At 43.8% G+C, this 22,838-nt stretch overlaps 1 protein-coding gene across 1 annotated transcript in view; it reads left to right on the forward strand.

Moving 5' to 3' along the window:
• The window catches only part of GIPC3 (GIPC PDZ domain containing family member 3), a 256,767-nt gene that overhangs the window by 43,420 nt on the left and 190,509 nt on the right, over positions 1-22,838 (forward strand). The window contains exon 2 of the mRNA XM_077271913.1: positions 1,624-1,809. Within this exon, the coding sequence (XP_077128028.1) occupies positions 1,624-1,809 (186 nt within the window). The remainder of the gene's footprint in view (positions 1-1,623; positions 1,810-22,838) is intronic.

The raw sequence follows: 22,838 nt of genomic DNA on the forward strand, positions 1-22,838 counted from the left end.
TTCAAAAAGCACTAGAAAATGGTTTGAGAGAAAGCACTGGAGACTTCTAAAGTGGCCAGCAATGAGTCCAGACCTGAATTCCATAGAACACCTGTGGAGAAACCTAAAAATGGCAATTTGGAGAAGGCACCCTTCAAATATCAGGGACCTGGAGCAGTTTGCCAAAGAAGAATGGTCTAAAATTCCAGCAGAGCATTGTAAGAAACTCATTGATGGTTACCGGAAGCGGTTGGTCGCAGTTATTTTGGCTAAAGGTTGTGCAACCAAGTATTAGGCTGAGGGTGCCAATACTTTTGTCTGGCCCATTTTTGGAGTTTTGTGTGAAATGATCAATGTTTTGCTTTTTGCTTCATTCTCTTTTGTGTTTTTTCATTTAAGACAAATTAAATGAAGATAATAATACCAAAGAATTTGTGTTTGCAATCATTTTCAGGAAGAAAATGAGTATTATCTGACAGAATTGCAGGGGTGTCAATACTTTTGGCCACAACTGTAAGTCCCTGATAGCATCCTCCCACACGTCCCAATTCATGATAAGTCCCTGATAGCATCCTCCCACACGTCCCAATTCATTATAAGTCCCTGATAGCATCCTCCCACACGTCCCAATTCATTATAAGTCCCTGATAGCATCCTCCCACACATCCCAATTCATTATAAGTCCCTGATAGCATCCTCCCACGCGTCCTAATTCATTATAAGTCCCTGATCGCTTCCTCCCACACGTCCCAATTCATTATAAGCTCCTGATAGCATGATCTTCCATCACTCAATTCACAATAACTTTGTACATAGTGTCGTCCCCACACCTCAATTCAAGTCACTGATAGAATCCTCTCCCGCTGGCCATTTATTTATTAGTACCTGCTAGTATCCTCTCCTACTCCTCAATTCCTTATAAGTCCCTGGTAGTGTCACATCCTCATTTCCCTCATTGTGCTATCTCCAATTGTGTTCTAAAAATAGGAAAAAAGAATCACACACCTCACCAGATGATCCTCCGCGGCATTGTTTCCTTCCTCATCTAGTTGGGTGCTTTGTAAATGCCGCAGGTGTCATGTTGATGTCATCATATTGCTAGTGCCTGAGTCATAAAGAAAGCACCAGGCAAGTAGCTGAAGATGGTTTTCTGCAGCTCCTCTGCTATTTTCTACCGTATGCAGTGGAGCTGCACCACTATACTGAGGGCAATCTGGCCATGGCCACCCTGGTGTCTTGGGTTCTGAGCAGCAGATCAGATTGCACTCATTATAAGCCGCCTTTGCACAACTGGCATGGGCAGCCTTCCACCTATGGGCCTTTTTGCAGCTCCATCGGTTGCACCAATGTTATGTCTTTCTCTGTGTTTGCAGTTCATCTTGTTTTTAATGGATTCTTGATGGATTTGAGCTGCCTTTTTCAGAGTGAATGATGAGTTCAGGAGGCAGGGGGAGAGCAAGAAGTATCTGAATTGAAAGTGGGACAATTATCTGTCTACAAATATTACAACGTTTCTCATATACGCCTGCACTATTGTTTTATGCATTATTTGTTCAAAGTACAGTTCCCATTTAAGCATATAATTTAATACCAAGATGTTCCTAACCTATGTAAATAAGTGGTTATCTTTTTATTTTCGCATAGATTTTGTTCTGTACATTGAACACACACAAAGTGGATATGCAGAAGCTTCTTGGTGGTCAGATTGGTTTGGAAGATTTTATCTTTGCACATGTTAGGGGAGAAACCAAGGAAGTCGAGATCACCAAAACGGAAGATGCCTTGGGCCTCACAATCACTGATAATGGAGCTGGATATGCATTCATAAAGGTACAATTTGGAGCTTTTTTTTAAAATAAGAATCAAAATGGAGAATTTGTACAATTCCCATAAATTGAATATGACATATGACATAACTGAATATTGATATTTGTATTTTATACTCCAGTAAATTTCATAATACAGAACTTGTTATCAGCATATTACTGCAATATATTGAGACATTTCAGAAGAGTAGAATCAGAAGGTTTAGCTAAGAAAATCTGCTAGTATAATTTCTTAGTAAAATTAATTTTCTACATTAACGCCGTAATTCCTAAGTCTATTTTGATCTTCCTGACAGTGGCCCATTTTTCAAAACTCACGTGTCAATTTATGTGGTGATAACTTTGGACTGCTACTTCTAATTCCAGTGATTCTGAAATCATAGAATTTTGTACTTTGTGTTGGTGGTAAATTTAAGTAAGATTCATGTTTATTTATGAAAATATTAGAAATTTGGTGAAAATTTACACAATCAGTTTTTTGCAGACTGATTTCATTTTAAAATGATATGAAAAATTACATTTTTTCAACTAAAATGTTTCTTTAGCCTCAATTTTTTTTTATCTTCATAAAAGGAAACTGTCATGTGAAAAAACGCTATTAACCTTCAAACATGGAGTTAATCTGCAGGTTAATAGTGTTCTGAACCTGCCCAGTGCCCGTACTTAGAGCTGTAACTGCGTCCCCGGCACCGAGTGACAGCCGACCCTAATGCTGAGCCTGCTGTCAGTAGGGAGGGCACAGATACAGCTGCCACTCTCTATACACAGAGTGGTGACTGAGCGCCAAATGTGGCCCTGGTGATTAAAGTTAATTTCCCTCAGCAGCAGAACTGGACAAGTTCAGAACCCCATTTACCTGCAGATTAATCTTATATCAGCAGGTTAACCCCTTTCCGACATCGAGCGTAATACTACGCCGATGTCGGACTCCCCCTGTTTGGAACGGGCTCCGGTGCTGAGCCTGCACCTTTCCAAGCACATAACAGCTGATTTATACTGCTGACATGTGCACGCAACAGCCGCGGGTAGAATCGCGAATCACCCACGGCTGTTAACCCGTTAAATGCTGTTGTCAATCTCTGACAGCGGCATTTAACTTGCGCTTCCAGCAAGTGTGCAGGAAATGCTGCCCATTGGTGACCCCGTTACGTGATCGTTTATGTCACCGATGGGCTGGCATGACAACCAGAGGTCTCCAGCAGACCTCTATAGTTGTCACTGCTGGATTGCTGTGAGCGCTGCCCAGTAGTCGGCGCTCATAGCAAGTGGGTATTTCTGCTACACACAGGCGATCTGATCATTGCCTGTATGTAGCAGAGCCAATCAAAGTACTGCAACTTCTAGTTTTCCATGGAGACTATTGAAGAGTGCAAAAAGTAAAAAAAAGTTTTTAAAAATATTAACCCCTTTACCTCCAAGGGTGGTTTGCATGTTAATGACCAGGCCAATTTTTACAATTCTGACCATTGCCCCTTTATGAGGTAATAACTCTGGAACTCTTCTATGAATCCCAGTGATTCTGACATTGTTTTCTTGTGACATATTGTACTTCATGATAGTGGTAAATTTTTTTTTATATATTACTTGCGTTTATTTGTGAAAAAAATGAAACTTTGGCAAAAATTTAGAAAATTTTGCAATTTTCCAACTTTTCATTTTCATGCCCTTAAATCAAAGAGATATGTCACACAATATACTTAATAAGTAGCATTTCCCACATGTTTACTTTGCATCAGCACAATTTTGGAACCATAAATTTTTCTTGTTAGGAAGTTATAAGGGTTGAAAGTTGACCAGCGATTTCTCATTTTTACAACACCATTTTTTTAAGGGACCACATCACATTTGAAGTCACTTTGAGGGGTCTATATGATGGAAAATACCCAAAAGTGACACCATTCTAAAAACTGCACCCCTCAAGGTGCTCAAAACCACATTCAAGAAGTTTATTAACCCTTCAGGTGCTTCACATTAATTTTTGGAATCTTTTAAAAAAATGAACATTTTACTTTTTTTCACAAACATATTTACTTCAGATCCAATTTTTTTTATTTTACCAAGGATAACGGGAGAAATTGGACCCCAAAAGTTGTTGTTGTCAAATTTGTCCTGAGTATGCTGATACCCCATATGTGGGGGTAAACCACGGCAGAGCTCAGAAGAGAAGGAGTGCCTTTTTCAAAGCAAAATTGGCTGGAATGAAGATCGGACACCATGTCGCATTCGAAGAGCTCCTGATGTCCTTAAACAGTGGAAACTCCCCACAAATGACACCATTTTGGAAACCAGACCACCTAGGGAACTTATATAGATGTGTGGTGAGCACTTTGAACCCCCAAGTGCTTCACAGAGGTATATAAAGCAGAGCCGTAAAAATAAAAATCATAAAAATGATCTTTTCGCCCCCAATTTTTTATTTTCCCAAGGGTAACAGGAGAAATTGAACCACACGAGTTGTTGTGCAATTTGTCCTGAGTACGCTGATACCCCATATGTGCAGATAAACCACTGTTTGGGCGCACGGCAGAGCTCGGGAGAGGAGCACCGTTTGACTTGAACGCAAAATTGGCTGGAATGAAGATCGGACGCCATGTCGCATTTGGAGAGCCCCTGATGTGCCTAAACAGTGGAAACCCCCACAAGTGACAACATTTTGGAAACTAGATCCCCTAAGGAACTTATCTAGATGTGTGGTGAGCACTTTGAACCCCCAAGGGCTTCAAAGAAGTTTATAACGTAAAGCCGTAAAATTAAAAAATCATATTTTTTTTCCCCAAAAATGATCTTTTGACCACCAATTTTTATGTTCCCAAGGGTAACAGGACCTCAAATGTTATCAAATGTTATTGTGCAATTTGTCCTGAGTACGCTGATACCACATATGTGGGGGTAAACCACTGTTTGGGTGTATAGCAGAGCTCAAAAGGGAAGTAGCGCTGTTTGACTTTTTAAACGCAAAATTAGCTGTAATTGAGATCGGATGCCATGTCACGTTTGGAGAGCCCCTGATGTGCCTAAACAGTGGAAACCCCCCAGAAGTGATCCCATTTTCGAAACTAGACTCCCCCAAGGAACTTATCTAGATTTGGACCCCAAAAGTTGTTGTCCAATTTGTCCTGAGTACGCTAATACCCCATATGTGGGAGAAAGCTACTGTATGGGCACAAGTCGGGGCTCGGAAGGGAAGTAGTGACGTTTTGGAATGCAGACTTTGATGGAATGGTCTGCGGTCGTCATGTCACGATTTGAGAGCCCCTGATGTGCCTAAACAGTGGAAACCCCCCACAAGTGACCCCATTTTGAATACTAGACCCCCCAAGGAACTTATCTAGATGTGTGTTGAGAATTTTGAACCCCCAGGTGTTTCACTAAAGTTTATAATGCCTGGGCGTGAAAATAAAAATCATGTTTTTTCTACAAAAATGATCTTTTCGCTCCCAACTTTTTATCTTCCCAAGGGTAACAGGAGAAATTGGACCTCAAATATTATTTTGCAATTTGTCCTGAGTACGCCGATACCCCATATGTGGGAGAAAACCACTGTTTGGGCACATGGCAGAGCTCAGAAGGGAAGGAGCGCCAGATTTTACTGTTATGGTTTGCAGGTGCCATGACCCAGTGGGAGAGCCCATGAGGTGCCAAAATAGCAGAATCCTCCATAAGTGACCCCGTTTTACAAATTACACCTCTTAATTAATTCATCTAGAGGTTCAGTGATCATATTGACACCATGGGTGTCACAGAATTTTATACCATGCAGAGAGACTCGTGAGGAACTGAGCGCTATTTGCCTATTCAAGTGAATGGTTCTGTGCACATGTCAATGTGTTTCCACAGATCGTGTGTCCATGGGCAAAACACACTGACATGTCCATTTTTTAACCCCTTAGTGACAGAGCCAATTTGGTACTTAATGACCAGGCCAATGTTTACAATTCTGACCACTGTCACTTTATGAGGTTATAACTCTGGAACGCTTCAACGAATCCTGCTGATTCTGAGATTATTTTTTCGTGACATATTGTACTTCATGCTTGTGGTAACATTTCTTCGATATTACTTGCGATTATTTATGAAAAAAACAGAAATATGGCAAAATTTTTAAAATTTTGCAATTTTCAAACTTTGTATTTTTATGCCCATAAATCAGAGAGATATGTCACAAAAAATAGTTAATAAATAACATTTCCCACATGTCTACTTTACATCAGCACAATTTTGGAAACAACATTTTTTTTTGTTAGGGAGTTATAAGGGTTGAAAGTTGACCAGCAATTTCTCATTTTTCCAACACCATTTTTTTTTAGGGACCACATCACATTTGAAGTCATTTTGAGGGGTCTATATGATAGAAAATAACCAATTGTGACACCATTCTAAAAACTGCACCCCTCAAGGTGCTCAAAACCACATTCAAGAAGTTTATTAACCCTTTACGTGCTTCACAGGAACTGAAATAATGTGAAAGGCAAAAATGAACATTTAACTTTTTTTTGCAAACATTTTACTTCAGAACCATTTTTTTTATTTTCACAAGTGTAAAAACAGAAATTTAACTACAAATGTTGTTGTGCAATGTCTCCTGAATACGCCGATACCCCATATGTGGGGGTAAACCACAGTTTGGGTGCACCGCAAAGCTTGGAAGAGAAGGAGCGCCGTTTGACTTTTTCAATGCAGAATTGGCTGGAATTGAGATCGGATGCCATGTCACGTTTAGAGAGCCCCTGATGTGCCTAAACAGTGGAAACCCCCACCAGTGACCCCATTTTGGAAACTAGACCCCTTAAGGAACTTAACTAGATGTGTGGTGAGCACTTTAAACCCCCAGGTGCTTCTCAGAAGTTTATAACGTAGAGCCGTGAAAATAAAAAATCGCATTTTTTCTACAAAAATGATCTTTTTGCCCCCAAATTTTTATTTTCACAAGGGTAACAGGAGAAATTAGACCACAAAATTTGTTGTGCAATTTCTCCTGAGTACATCGATACCCCATATGTGGGGGTAAACCACTGTTTGGGCGCACTGCAGAGCTTGGAAGAGAAGGAGTGCCGTTTTACTTTTTCGATGTAGAATTGGCTGGAATTGAGATCGGACGCCATGTCGCGTTTGGAGAGCCCCTGATGTGCCTAAACAGTGGAATCCCCCAACAAGTGACACCATTTTAGAAACTAGACCCCTTAAGGAACTTATCTAGATGTGTGTTGAGCACTTTAAACCCCCAGGTGCTTCACGGAAATTTATAGCGTAGAGCCGTGAAAATAAAAAGTCACATTTTTTCTACAAAAATGATCTTTTTGCCCCCAAATTTTTATTTTAACAAGGGTAACAGGAGAAATTAGACCACAAAAGTTGTTGTCCAATTTCTCCTGAGTACGTCGATACCCCATATGTGGGGGTAAACCACTGTTTGGGCGCACCGCAGAGCTTGGAAGAGGAGTGCCGTTTTACTTTTTCAATGTAGAATTGGCTGGAATTGAAATCGGACACCATGTCGCGTTTGGAGAGCCCCTGATGTGCCTAAACAGTAGAAACCCCCCACAAGTTACCCCATTTTGGAAACTAGACCACTTAAGGAACTTATCCAGTTGTGTGGTGAGCACTTTAAACCCCCAAGTGCTTCACAGAAATTTATAAAATAGAGCCATGAAAATAAAAAATCCTTTTTTTTTTCTCAAAAATGATTTTTTAGCCTGCAATTTTTTATTTTTTCAAGGGTAACAGGAGAAATTGGACCCCAAAATTTATAGTGCAATTTATGCTGAGTAGGCTGATACCCCATATGTTGGGGTAAACCACTGTTTGGGCGCATGGCAGAGCTCGGAAGGGAAGGAGCGCCGTTTTGGAATGCAGACTTTGATAGAATGGTCTGCGGGCATTATGTTGCGTTTGCAGAGCCCCTGATGTACCTAAACAGTAGAAACCCCCCACAAGTGACCCCATTTTGGAAACTAGAGCCCCCAAGGAACTTATCTAGATGTGTGGTGAGAACTTTGAATGCCCAAGTGCTTCACAGACATTTATAATGCAGAGTTGTGAAAATAAAAAAAAAATTTTTTTCCACAAAAAAGATTTTTTAGCCCCCAAGTTTTTATTTTCACAGGGGTAATAAGAGAAATTGGACCCCAAAAGTTGTTGTCCAATTTGTTCTGAGTACACTGATACCCCATGTGTGGGGGGACCACTGTTTGAGCGCATGGCAGAGCTTGGAAGGGAAGGAACGCCATTTTGGAATGCAGACTTTCATAGAATGGTCTGCAAGCATTATGTTATATATTTTATACTATTTATTAATGGCTAAGTTTTAATATATCCAATCGCTATAGCTTCCAGAGCTCAAAAGGGAAGTAGCGCTGTTTGACTTTTTAAACGCAAAATTAGCTGTAATTGAGATCGGATGCCATATCACGTTTGGAGACCCCTGATGTGCCTAAACAGTGGAAACCCCCCCAGAAGTGATCCCATTTTCGAAACTAGACTCCCCCAAGGAACTTATCTAGCTGTGGACCCCAAAAGTTGTTGTCCAATTTGTCCTGAGTACGCTAATACCCCATATGTGGGAGAAAGCTACTGTATGGGCACAAGTCGGGGCTCGGAAGGGAAGTAGTGACGTTTTGGAATGCAGGCTTTGATGGAATGGTCTGCGGTCGTCATGTCACGATTTGAGAGCCCCTGATGTGCCTAAACAGTGGATACCCCCCACAAGTGACCCCATTTTGAATACTAGACCCCCCAAAGGAACTTATCTAGATGTGTGGTGAGAACTTTGAATGCCCAAGTGCTTCACAGACGTTTATAATGCAGAGTTGTGAAAATAAAAAATATTTTTTTTTCCACAAAAAAGATTTTTTAGCCCCCAAGTTTTTATTTTCTCAAGGGTAACAGGAGAAATTGGACCCCAAAAGTTGTTGTCCAATTTATCCCGAGTACGCTGATGCCCCATATGTGGGGGTAAACCACTGTTTGGGTGCACGGCAGAGCTCGGAAGGAAGGGAGCACCATTTGACTTTTTGAGCGCAAAATTGGCTGGAATCAATGGTGGCGCCATGTCGCGTTTGGAGACCCCCTGATGTACCTAAACAGTGGAAACCCCCCAAATCTAACTCCAACCCTAACCCCAACACACCCCTAAGGCTTCTTTCACACTTCAGTTGTTTGGCGTCAGTCAGCTCCGACATAGTGACGGATCGATGGATCCGTCACAATTGTTGAGAAAACGGTTCTAACGGATCCGTTTTTTTGACGGATCCGTTACTTGGGGGTTGTCTGGGAAAAGTATCTACTTTTTGGAGCATGCGCAATTGAAAAAGCGGATTGGGGCGACGGATCCGCCGAAATGACGGTAACGACAGATCCGTCGCCCATAGGCGTCCATTCTATGGAATGACGGACGCGACGGATCCGTCGCGAACCGCCATTTCGGCGCAGACAAAAAGTGTTACAATGGCCGTCAATGTCTAGATGACGTCAGCCAAATCTCGATGGATACGTCGCATGGCGGATGGAACGGAAGACCATCCGCCACAATCCGTTGCTAATGCATGTCTATGGGAAAATAGCGGATCCGCCCCCAGAAAATAGCGGATCCACTATTTGATGAAAATGGCGGTTTCAAACTGACGCCAAAAGACTGAAGTGTGAAAGAGGCCTAACCCTAATGCCAACCCGATCCATAATCCTAATCACAGCCCTAAGGATAATCGCAACCCTAACCCCAAAACAACCATAACCCTAAATCCAACACACCCCTAATCCTAATCTCAACCCTAACCTCAAACCTAACCCTAATCCCAATACACCCCTAATTCCAACCCTAACCTTAACCCTAATCCCAAACGTAACCCTAATGCCAACCCTAATCCAAACCCTAATCCCAACTCTAACCCTAACTTTAGCCGCAACCCTAGTCCTAACTTTAGCCCCAACCCTAACCCTAAATTTAGCCCCAACTCTAACTCTAGCCCTAACTTTAGCCCCAACCCTAACCCTAGCCCTAACCCTAAATTTAGCCCCAGCCCTAACCCTAAATTTAGTCCCAACCCTAACCCTAAATTTAGCCCTAACCCTAACCCTAGCCCTAGCCCTAGCCCTAACCCTAGCCCTAACCCTAGCCCTAACCCTAAGTTTAGCCCCAACTCCTCTAGCTGCCGACCGGCAGATCATGGCGGGCGCACTGCGCATGCGCCCGCCATTTTCTTACCGAAGGAAGAAGCCGGCGGCCAGAAGAGGACACAGGAGGACCCAGGGACACCGGTAAGTATGATAGGGTCTCCGAATCCCCCTATTTCTCTGTCCTCTGATGTGTGATCACATCAGAGGACAGAGAATTACACATCGCTTTTTTTTTTTTTTTTTTTTTGCGGTCGCCGGTAAACAGTTAATTACCGGCGATCGCAAAACAGGGGTCAGTAAAAACCAACCCCGATCATGTTCTTTGGGGTCTCGGCTACCCCCGGCAGCCGAGACCCCAAAGATCTCCCGGGTGCCGGCCGGTGGGCGCACTGCGCATGCGCCTGCCATTTTTTTGCGGGAAGAAGATGGCGGCGCCCATCGGAAGCCACAAGGAGCACCGGGGGAGACAGGTGAGTATCGGGGGGCCATTGGGGGCGATCGGGGACCCCATTTCTCTGTCCTCTGATGTGCGATCACATCGGAGGACATAGAAATTAAATGGGAAATCGCGGTTTTTGGGTTTTTTTGCGACCGCCGGTAAACGGTTAATTACCGGCGATCGCAACTCGGGGGTCGGTAAAAACCCCCCGAATCATGTTCTCTGGGGTCTCGGCTACCCCCCGGCAACCGAGACCCCAGAGAAAATCCGATTCTGGGGGGCGCTATTCACTTTTTCCACAGCGCCGTTAATTAACGGCGCTGTGGTTTAAGTACCCTTAGCGGCCACCGTTAAAGGCGTATCGGCGGTCGTTAAGGGGTTAATGTCATCACAGGCCACAAAACATCCAGCACACGTGCATATGCATAACACACATGGATGTCATCCATGTGACATGCATCGGGGGCTGGGGAAGAAGCATTACAGTAAGCGCTGTTCCCCGGTGCCGGGTGCTGAACACAGCTCTCATCATTCTCCCCTGCTTGTGCCGATCGCTGGGAGAGCAGGGGAGATGAGAGCCATGTACATCAGCCAGCGCCAGGGAACAGCGCTTACCGTAATGCTTCTTCCATGGCGCCCGTCCATGTGGTACTGATGCAGCACACGCATGCCACACGTGTGCCGCAAGTATTACACACATGGACACTGACATCTCCAGTACTGAAAATATCAGGACATGTGAAAGAGGCGTTATGGTTTTTTTTTGTTTGGCTGCGTCACACACTAAAAGACGCTTTTTAAAAATAGTTTTTGCATCACCATATTTTGAGAGCTATAATTTTACATATTTTAGCCCACAGAGTCATGTGAGGTCTTGTTTTTTTGTGGGACGAGTTGACAGTTTTATTGGTACCATTTTCGGGCACATGACATTTTTTGATAGCTTTCTATTCCAAAATTTTGGGAGGTGGAGTGAACAAAAACCAGCAATTCATGAATTTCTTTTTTGGGGGGGAGTTTATACCATTCCATGTGTGGTAAAATTGATAAGGCAGTTTCATTCTTCGGGTTAGTACGATTACACCGATACCTCATTTACATAATTTTTTCATGTTTTGGCGCTTTTATACAATAAAAACTATTGTATATAAAAAATAATTATTTTTGCATGGCTTTATTCTGAAAGCTATACCTTTTTTTTTTTCTGGTGATTGAGCTTTATGGTGGCTTATTTTTTGCAGGGCAAGATGACATTTTCAGCTGTACCATGTTTATTTACAGTATATCCATCTTTTTGATTGTGTGTTATTTCACTTTTTGTTCAGCGGTATGAAGATAAAGCATTGTTTTTTTGCCTTGTTTTTTTTTATGGTGTTCACTAAAAGGGATAACTAGTGGGACAGTTTTATAGAGCGGATCATTACGGACACGGCGATACCAAATATGTGTACTTTTATTGTTTAGATTTTTTTTTTCATTCAAATATTTATTTACTCCCCAGGGCTACTGGTACTGTTGGTAAGAGGGATGATTGACGGTGGGGTGCAGGACTGAGGGTGCAGGAAATAATTAAAGGACACATGGGTAGCAGTTTCCTTTACCTTTTACTGATGAAATGCAGGTACAGGTAGCAGGTGGTGATAGGGTCCGGGCAGCCTGGAAACAGCTTGGGATCCACCTACAGTAAGTGGGTTCAGAGGCCTTCGTTCTGCACTTTGTACTCTGACCCTTGCTGCCTGAAGCTCTGCACAAGTCGTCTCAGTGTCTGTACTTCCAATCCGTATGGCTGACAGCCTGAGCCTGTCTTGGGCACTGCCTTCTCACTGGCAGCCCCAGGCTCCTGACCTGCTGTGTTGTCTCTGGATGTCAGTTGGGGCCAGGAGACTTGGAATCTCCTGCCCTCCGGATTCGGTGGCTGAGTATGAAATCCTCTCACCACCACGGACTCCGGTGTCCGGTCTCTTTGTGCTTTATCTTGGGGTGAGCCCAATTGCAGCTCCAGACCCCAGGCTCCTCTCTTGCTTCCTTTCCCTTCAGTGTCTTACACTCAGCTCACTAACCCCACCTCCAGACCAGAACTTATAGGGAAGCTACCCTGAAACCAGGCTTAGAGCTCCCCCTTCTGGTCTGGAGTTAGGAAGGTGTTGTATGTTTGTATTACCTGATTAGGGAATCCCTCCTTGCATCCAGGCATGACATCACCCCCCCTCCCCCCGATAGGAAGGCAATGCCATCATGGCATCCGGACTCCTGGGGTTCCACACAGTACTGTATGGAGCAATATACAGTACAGACCAAAAGTTTGGACACACCTTCTCATTTAAAGATTTTTCTGTATTTTGATGACTATGAAAATTGTAAATTCACACTGAAGGCATCAAAACTATGAATTAACATATGTGGAATTATAAACTTAACAAAAAAGTGTGAAACAACTGAAAATATGTCTTATATTCTAGGTTCTTCAAAGTAGCCACCTTTTGCTTTGATTACTGCTTTGCCCACTCTTGGCATTCTCTTGATGAGCTTCAAGAGGTAGTCACTGGAAATGGTTTTCACTTCACAGATGTGCCCTGTCAGGTTTAAAAAGTGGGATTTCTTGCCTTATAAATGGGGTTGGGACCATCAGTTGTGTTGAGCAGAAGTCTGCTGGATACACAGCTGATAGTCCTACTGAATAGACTGTTAGAATTTGTATTATGGCAAGAAAAAAGCAGCTAACAGTCTATTCAGTAGGACTATCAGCTGTGTATCCAGCAGACTTCTGCTCAACACAACTGATGGTCCCAACCCCATTTATAAGGCAAAAAATCCCACTTTTTAAACCTGACAGGGCACATCTGTGAAGTGAAAACCATTTCCAGTGACTACCTCTTGAAGCTCATCAAGAGAATGCCAAGAGTGTGCAAATCAGCCATCAAAGCAAAAGGTGGATACTTTGAACAACCTAGAATATAACACATATTTTCAGTTGTGTCACACCCTTTTTTGTTAAGTATATAATTCCACATGTGTTAATTCATAGTTTTGATGCCTTCAGTGTGAATTTACAATTTTCATAGTCATCAAAATATAGAAAAATCTTTAAATGAGAAGGTGTGTACTTTTGGTCTGTACTGTATATGGAGCTCATTATTCTGTATGGAGCACTGTGTGGTGCCCATTATACTGTATGGAGGACTATACAGTCTGGTTTCTGAGCTATTGTAGAATTTACAATAGATATCACTCATGTAATGTAAGCAGTGTTAGGGCTAGCGGAACGCACCAAATTATAAGGGAGATGGTATAAGGTGTGTTCGCAGCCCGCGGTCCACCGTGCAGAGATGGAACCTGCTGCTGAGTAATGATGGACTATATGGCGGTTCAATGTGGATACACACACGGGTTAACTTCACCCTGTGTGAAGGAAGCAAACCCTGTTGCGTCACAGTACCGCACCAAGAGCGCAAGCAAGGAGTCTCAGGACTCTATCCCAAGACACAGAGTTAGAGTACGTTCAGACCACTTGCGTTCGACACCGCAACTGGGGTGTCAATTAACAGAAACTATAACGTGCTCTGCCGCTTTGGCGGACGCCACTAACCACCCAGACTTGGGATAGGAATGCACTCTATAAGCGCACGGCGCTGCACTGGCGGTTACAGCAATAGACTGTACAGCTGTATCGTGTGTCTTTATGTTGACTGCTTAGTCGGGCACTAGACAGCTAGCATCCACCTTTTGCGAACAGTCATACTCAAGGGAGGGGAGAACAACTTGCACTCATCAACACACACACACACACGATTCCAAATGTCCACTAGCCGTGTGGCCATGCGATCCTTTTATAGCTGCAGTAAGAACAGGACCTTCCCAGAAGGACCAATGGGAGTCAGCCACAGAAGAATAACACCTTCAGGACCTTCCTAAAGGACCAATGGGATTTGCTGCAGTATCTAAGCATGTGACCCTTGATCTCCAATGAGAGATCTTGCCCTGGGCATGCTCAGAAAGGGAAGAGCAGGACTTAGTCCCAAACACGTCTGCTCGCCGCTGCACAGTACTGGCTACAATGGCAGAAGCTGGAAAGGCACCTGTAACCAGTCATCCAGTATCAGCCTGAGCTAGATGCTGGGACCGACGTCTCCGCTGAAGCAGACTCCACTGCAGCTGGAGAAGAATGGGAAACCGCAGCGGAGATGGTTCGAGAGTCCCCTTGTGCAGAGGCAGGATCTCGACACCTAGCAAGCAGTAAGTGAAATCTTTGGCATTGTACTATACCTATATTTTTCTGCCGTATCTATGCATCATGAATTGTGGGATTATTTTTTTATTATTATTATACATTTTTATTGAACCATTTATTCCATGGCGCTTTACATGTGAATATGGTAATACGGGGCAAATATAGACAAATACATTAAACATGAGCAAAAAACAAGGCACACAGGTACATAAGGAGGGAGGACCCTGCCCGCGAGGCCTCACAGTCTGCAGGGGATGGATGAGGATACACTAGGACCAATATATCACGAATCGGGGTGACCTTTGGCCAGCACACGGCTATCACATGTGCAGGGGGGCTTATCTTAGTTATCCCACCACTGCTACAATGTGATGAAAACACAAACAAGTCTATTGACCTATCAATTTATCGCAGGGGCCTATTTTAGTTATCCCACTGCTGCTACAATATATCACGAACTGCAGGGATTTTTGAATATCCCGCTTTCCAGTTCCGCTTTGGAACTTGCAGCTCTCCGGCACCCCCCTTACTCTCAGGTCAGTCAGGGAACCACACCAAGGATAATTAGTCGCCGGACGGGCCGCTTCACTGTGGACGGGCTAGCAGGCACACTGCAGCGAGGGAATTATATGCTCAGGCCGCAGCCAGACAATAGCTTATAAAACCCCGTTCCGTCGCTGCCAGCTGTACCCACCTAGTCCAGAACACACTTCGTTGCCCCTGGACTCGCACACGCCAACCCCGGAAATGGCACACACCTCTTACCTATTTAACCCCTTCAGCCCCCAAGCCTGTTTTCACCTTTATGACCAGGCTAAATAATACAATTCTGACCAGTGGCACTTTATGTAGTAATAACTCTGAAAAACTCAAACTTATCCCACCGATTCTGAGATTTTTTTCTTGTAACATATTGTACTTCATGATAATGGTAACATATCTTCGTTATGACTTGTGTTTATTTCGGATAAAAATGGAAATTTGGTAAAAATTTTAATTTTTTTTTTACAATTTTTAAACTATTAATTTGTATGCCCTTAAATCAGAGCATTATGTCACAAAAAAAAGTTAATAAATAATGTTTACCACATGTCTACTTTACATCAGCACAATTTTTGAAACATAATGTTTTGTCTTTTTTGTTAGGAAGTTATAAGGATTAAAAATTGATCAGCGATTTCTCATTTTTAAAACAAAATTTACAAAACCATTTTTTTTAGGGATCACATTACATTTGAAATGACTTTGAGGGGTCCATATGACATAAAATACTCAAAAGTGACACAATTCTCAAAACTGCACCCCTGAAGATGTTCAAACCCACATTCAAGAAGTTTATTTACCCTTCAGGTGCTTCACAGGAATTTTTGGAATGTGGAAGTAAAAAGTTATTTACATTTTTTCACAAAAATATTAATTTAAACCCTAATGCTTTTATTTTCACAAGGGTAAAAGGAAAAATTGGACATCAAAATTTGTAGTGCAATTTCTCCTGAGCATGGTGATAGCCCATATGTTGGGGAAAACCACTGATTGGGCACAGGGAAGGGCTCGGAAGGGAAGGAATGGCAATAGACTTTTTGAATGCATAATTTTCTTAAATAATTAGTGGACTCCATACCGTACAACAATACCCTATATGTGGTTGAAAACTACTTTTGAGGCACAGTGCACAGCTCAGAAGGAGCCCCATATTGGAGTTCAGATTTTTCTGGACAGGTTTGAGGGTGCAATGTCACATTTGCAGAGCCCCTGAGGTATCCGAACAGCTGAACCCCCGCCATAAGAGACCTCATTTTTGCAAACTGCAACTCTCAATTAATTCATATAGGCATGCAGTGATCATGGTGCTCTCACAGTGCTAGCGGGGACGTCACCAAGGTCACAGCAGTTCAGCCCGTCTGGGAATGGAGCCTCACTGACTGGAGGTAACTGCTCGCAGCAGTTCATTTACCCAGTGGTTCTCAGCCTGGACGGTCGCATCTTGGCACTGTCCAGGTTGAAAACTGTTTTCCCCCAGACATGGATTATGGTGTGGGACAGAATGACGGACAGGTATGGTATATTGTTGTTTTTTTATTTTTGATTTATTACAGGAGATCGAGGGCTTCGGCGGAATTAGGTGAGGTCAAGAGTATGGTTTAATTAAGATTATTAAAGGAGTCTGTGTCATTTTTTCAATTAAATGACTTTATTTTGGCTGTGTCTTTATTTATAATACAACTATAGGATTAGTAATGGATAGGTGTCTTATAGATGTCTCTCCATTACTAAGCCATGGGCTTAATGTCACCTGACAATACAAAGGTGACATCAACCCCACAAATATGAACCCCACTTGCCACCGCTACAGGGCAAGTGGGAAGAGCCGGGCAAAGCACCAGAATTAGCGCACATAATAGATGTGCCTTTTCTGGCAGCTGCAGGCTGCTATTTTTAGGCTGGGGGTTGCCATTATCCATTTACTTATAAATAATTAAAAAATACGGCATGGTGACCCCACTATTCTTAACTATATACTTATAACAAGCCTCGCTGAAGCAGACAGCTGAGGGTTGCAGCCCCCAGCTGTTTTGCCTGGCACTTCGTGAATGCCCACCAGAGGCCCGCGCAGATCCCTTCCTGCGATGTGGTGGCATCCGGGAAAATGTACGCCGGGGGCGGTGCATTCTCAGATACAGATCTCAGCAACGAGATCTTGTCTCCCGAGATCTCATTCACCAAGATCTGAATCTGGGCATGCACCGACCCCGGCGGCCATTTTCCTGGAGGCCAACGCATCTCAGGAATGGATCTGTGCGGGCCTCCAGGCATTCAAGGAATGCCGGCGGAGCCCCGCCACCCCAAAGTCCACCACCGCCCCGTCCCACAGAGCACTGCCTCCGCCACCCCACAGGCCACCACTGCCCCAGAGGCCACTGCAGCCCCGCAGGCCACCCCATCCCCACAGAGTACATCCACCCCACAGAGTACCTGTTGCAAAATGCCAGCAGAGCCCTGCCACACCACAGAGCAGCACCACAGAGCAGCACCACCGCACAAGCCTGAGATTTCCTGGTGGTCACTGCACCAGCCTGGACTACTGAACAACCCGAGTCCATTCCTCTACCTGTACCGAAACCCCTCCCCAGTAAGCTGAATTTGGACTGTAAGACAGACCCAATTTGACACTTTTTTCCCATATTTTCCTTCTGAAAATTTGGGGTGCGTCTTATGGTCCAGTGCCTCTTATAGTAAAAAAAATATGGTAAATGGGATTCGAGATCAAGTTCGGGAACTGTTCTGCTAGCCTAACTAAAAATTTTATTTATAAAATTCGGCCAAACCCAAACGAACCCAAACATCAACGGGAACGCTCATCCCTACTCCTCACCTTTTCGACAACATGCAAATTTTAAAGCATCAGTTCCATAAACATCACTGTAGTCTTTATATTTTTCAGCATGGGTCCTGGCAAATTGTAGCTTGGCCTTTTTTGTGCATTGGCATTAGTAGAGGCTTCCTTAGTGGATGACCCATTGTAATAATTATAGGGGATAACTCAGGAGACTCTTTGCGTGGAACAAGACAACTACAGGACACAGTTTTATATGTGGTAAAGTCTATATTATCACACGGTGATTCAAACAGGTGCAGAGAGAAACTCAAGTCCACAACACTTGGTGCAAATATCAAATGCAGCTCAGCAGTCTATAGGAATCTTCAGAGGAGAATGCAATCACGCAGAAAGTCTATGAAGCACAATTATTCTTGAGGATACTTGACACAAATAAGTCCTTGCTTAGTCCAAAACACAGATAGATGTGCTTATAAGGCAGTTCAAATAATATCTTAGCTCAAACAGGGAGGTCTGGGTAATAGTCTCAGGTTCTTGCAGAGCAGCAACAGCTTACATGTCCAGCAAATACAGATGGAAGTAAACACGAGCAGCAGATGGAGGATTACTGGAACTGGTGTATGCAGCAGGAACTCAGAGCAGAGTAGCAGGATAACCCCACAGGTTCACAGGAGCAGGTATATAGCCAGGGAGTCACCAGAGGTCAGGAGCTGGATGCAAGGCAGAATACTCTAGCACAGACTGAAGGCTGGGGTGGAGTTTTATAGCAGGAAGACACAGTGCACATGAGACCAAAGATGCCATCTTGGAAAAGGGTAGTAATGCACAAAAAGGTAATAAAAAATGTTCAGAGTCCTGACATTACTCCCTCCTTAGAAGCAGCCTCAGGACGATCCTGGACCTGGCTTCTCAGGGAATCTCTGATGAAAATGAGAAATCTTCTGTTGGGCATTGATGTTTTCCACAGGTTCCCAAGAGTCTTCCTCAGGGGGATATCCCTGCCATCTTATCAGATATTGGAGCCGATTCCTGCAAATCCTGGAATCAATAATTTCCTCCACCACAAATTGTTCTTGCCCATCAATAACCACAGGCTGCGGAGGTGGCACAACACGTCCCTGGAAGGTATTAGGAGATACAGGCTTTAGTAAAGATACATGAAAAACTGGGTGTACCTTCATAGTCCTAGGCAGCTTCAGCCGGCAGGCCACAGAGCTCACACTTGATCTTGAAAGGGCCAATGAATTTCTGTCCAAGTTTTTGTGAAGGAATGTTTAACTTCAGATTCTTAGTTGCTAACCACACAGAATCTCCTACCTTGAACATGGGTGCAGGTTTACGGAATCTATCAGCCGATCTCTTATAACGTTCTTGAGCTGTGGTCAGGGATTCCTTAAGAACCTCCAGATTTTGCCTCATCGCAGTCAGCCTTTCCTCCACTGCCGGAACCGGAGAATTAATTGGAGACCTAGGTAAGATACACGGATGATAACTCAGATTGGCAAAGAAAGGTGTAAATTGAGTGGAGGCGCTCTGAGAATTGTTATATGAAAATTCGGCTAACGGCAGCAACTCCAACCAATGATCCTGGAGATGGCAGACATAGCATCTTAGATATTGTTCCAGCGTCTGGTTGGTACGCTCAGTCTGACCATTTGTCTGGGGATGGTAAGCGGAAGAGAGACAGACATTAATATTGAGTGCAGAGCAAAACCCCTTCCAGAATCTTGAAGTGAACTGCACTCCACGATCAGAGATGATCTCATCCGGAACCCCATGCAACCGAAAGACATTCTGTATAACCAAGTTCACTGTATCTTTAAATGAGGGGAGGCCGGTGCGCGGAACAGGCGATCAAGTACCACCATGATTGTATTCATGCCCTCGATGTAGGCAGCTCCACAATAAAGTCCATTGATATAGACCCCCAAGTCGGGACGGAACAGGTAATGGTTGTAGAAGACCCATAGGTGCCACATGAGGAGTCTTGTAATGAGCACATACCTCGCAAGAGAGAACATAGTCTTTGGTATCCTTCAGGTAAGTTGGCCACCAGAAGAATCGGCTCAGGAACTCTTGTGTCTTCTGTACCCCCTGTGACCAGCCAACTTGGAGTCATGTACCAACTTGAGGATCTGCAGACGGATGACCTCAGGGACGTAGATACATCGATCTCTGAACCACATGCCACCCTTAAAGACAAGATTAATATCCACAGGTGGGTTGGCCAGAAATATATCACCGTCATAGGCCTCCCTGCACTCCTTCCACAAGTCCTGATCGTGGATAACTCCGATGAAATTGGCATCAGATAGAATGGTCTTGGATGGGGCTCCAGGTACGGAATCCGCAGCATGGATTCGGGATAAAGCATCAGCCTTCCCATTACGAGAACCTGGATGGTACGAGATAACAAAGTTACATTGATTTAAACATAAGTTCCAACGAGCCTGACGAGGAGAAAGAAACCTAGTGGATCTAAGGAACTCTAAATTGCGATGGTCAGTTAGCACTAGTCTCACAGGGTCTCAGGGTCCCATCCTTCTTCTTTACAAAAAAGATAGGTGCCCCCGCTGGTGAGGAAGAAGGACGTATGAAGCCTTTGGCCAGATTTTCATCAATATACTCTTTTAAGGCTTGAAGCTCAGGTGCCACCAAAGGGTATACGTTACCAAAAGGAATAGTTGCCCCAGGAAGCAACTCAATGGGACAGTCATAATGCCTGTGTGGAGGAAGCTGATCTGTATTATTCTTGTCACAGATGTCAGAGAACTCTTTATATGCTGGAGGTAAAGAAAATACCTGTACTTGTGGTTCCGTAGCCGTGGACTCAGGGACAGCTTCTGTTAATGCTGAGTTGCTCCTTGTTGGAAAGATAATCTCCTTGGTCTCCCAGTTGATAATTGGGTTCTGAGAACGCAACCAAGGAATGCCTAAAATCACAGGAAAATGAGGAGAAGAAATTAGCAAGAAAGAAAGTTTCTCCTGATGATTAGGCTCCAACAAAATTTCAAGGGGTACGGTCTCCTGATCCACAGGCCCAGAGATTAAAGGTGACCCATCCACTGTTTCCATGGTAATTGGAGAGGCTCTTTGCTGAATTTCAATACCATGTTCCTTGGCAAATGCGATATCCATGATATTGCCACCTGCACCAGAGGCAATCATAGCTGCACTGGAAATCCACTGTCCTGAACACAGGATCTTAATAGGGAGAGAACAGTGAGAGTTCTTTTCCTTAAGCTCCTTGGGGGGTGAGGTCATAGAAAGTGAATGGAATACAGCGTTTAAAGGCAGGCTACATTCAGAGATGTCAGATTCATTATCACAGTTGTCATACTCCCCTACTGCTGCTAGCACCTTGTTAGGCCGTCTAGGACACTTAGGACAATTGATCAAGAAGTGGTCAGACTGGCCGCAGTAGAAACATAGACTTTCACGAAGGCGATGCTCCCGGCGCTCATTGATCTCGCGCCTCTGAACAGAATCAATTTGCATGGGCACCTCCTCCACCTCCCGAGATGTTTTACCTGCAGGCTCTTTGGAAGGAAGGGAAAAGTTAGAAATACGGTTATATGCAGCAAACTTCCCCTGCCTTTTGCTCAGTAAGGCGAATGTCAATGCGCACACAATGCTGTATAAATGTCTCTAGCTCTTGTGGTGACTCAGAGCGAGCTAGTTCATCTTTTACAATACTAGACAGACCCCTTTTAAAAATAGGCAATTGTGCATAACTGTCCCAATTGGTATCTACCGCTAATCTCCTGAATTCAGTAGCATACTCAATAACAGAACGTTTTGCCTGGTGTAAAGACAATAAAGCAGATTCAGCGGTTGCATGGCGATTAGGATCATCAAACATTAATGCCATAACGGTGAAGAAATCATCCAAGTTATTTAACCGTGGTGACGAGACTCAGTCATCGGATTCACCCAGGCGAGCGCTCGTGCGGTCAGCAGCATTATTACACACAATACTTTGGATCTATCATTAGGAAAACAGTCAGCATGCACATCAAAATATAGCATACATTGATTCACAAAGCCACAAAATTTGTCGCGATCACCATTAAATCTGAATGGGGGCAACTTAGGTGGGCTAGCTGGTGGCGGTTGCCCAGAGGGAAAAGTCGCTTGTGCAGCTATTTGCGTGCTTATGTCCTGAAAAGCCCGTCCGAACTGGGACTTTATGCCAGCAAGTTTGTTTTCCTGGGCTGCCATGCGGGTGCTTAAGTCCTGCAAAGTCTGTCAAAACACTTGTTGATTGTGTTCAAAGCTTCCAAACTTCTTTTGCAGACCTTCCACATCTTTCTGCAGTGATCTAATTATGGAAAACACCTGCTCTAGTCTGCTTTCTGCAGTCATTGTTCCAGCAGTCTCCTTTTTTTTAAGGCTAGAGTATCCTGTAACAAATATAGGGGATAACTCAGGAGACTCTTTGCGTGGAACAAGACAACTACAGGACACAGTTTTATAAGTGGTAAAGTCTATATTATCACACGGTGATTCAAACAGGTGCAGAGAGAAACTCAAGTCCACAACACTTGGTGCAAATATCAAATGCAGCTCAGCAGTCTATAGGAAACTTCAGAGGAAAATGCAATCACGCAGAAAGTCTATGAAGCACAATTATTCTTGAGGATACTTGACACGAATAAGTCCTTGCTTAGTCCAAAACACAGATAGATATGCTTATAAGGCAGTTCAAATAATATCTTAGCTCAACCAGGGAGGTCTGGGTAATAGTCTCAGGTTCTTGCAGAGCAGCAACAGCTTACATGTCCAGCAAATGCAGATGGAAGTAAACACGAGCAGCAGATGGAGGATTACTGGAACTGGTGTATGCAGCAGGAACTCAGAGCAGAGTAGCAGGATAACCCCTCAGGTTCACAGGAGCAGGTATATAGCCAGGGAGTC

The sequence above is a fragment of the Ranitomeya variabilis genome, chromosome 1, assembly GCF_051348905.1.
Source record: "Ranitomeya variabilis isolate aRanVar5 chromosome 1, aRanVar5.hap1, whole genome shotgun sequence".
Classification (NCBI taxonomy): domain Eukaryota; kingdom Metazoa; phylum Chordata; class Amphibia; order Anura; family Dendrobatidae; genus Ranitomeya; species Ranitomeya variabilis.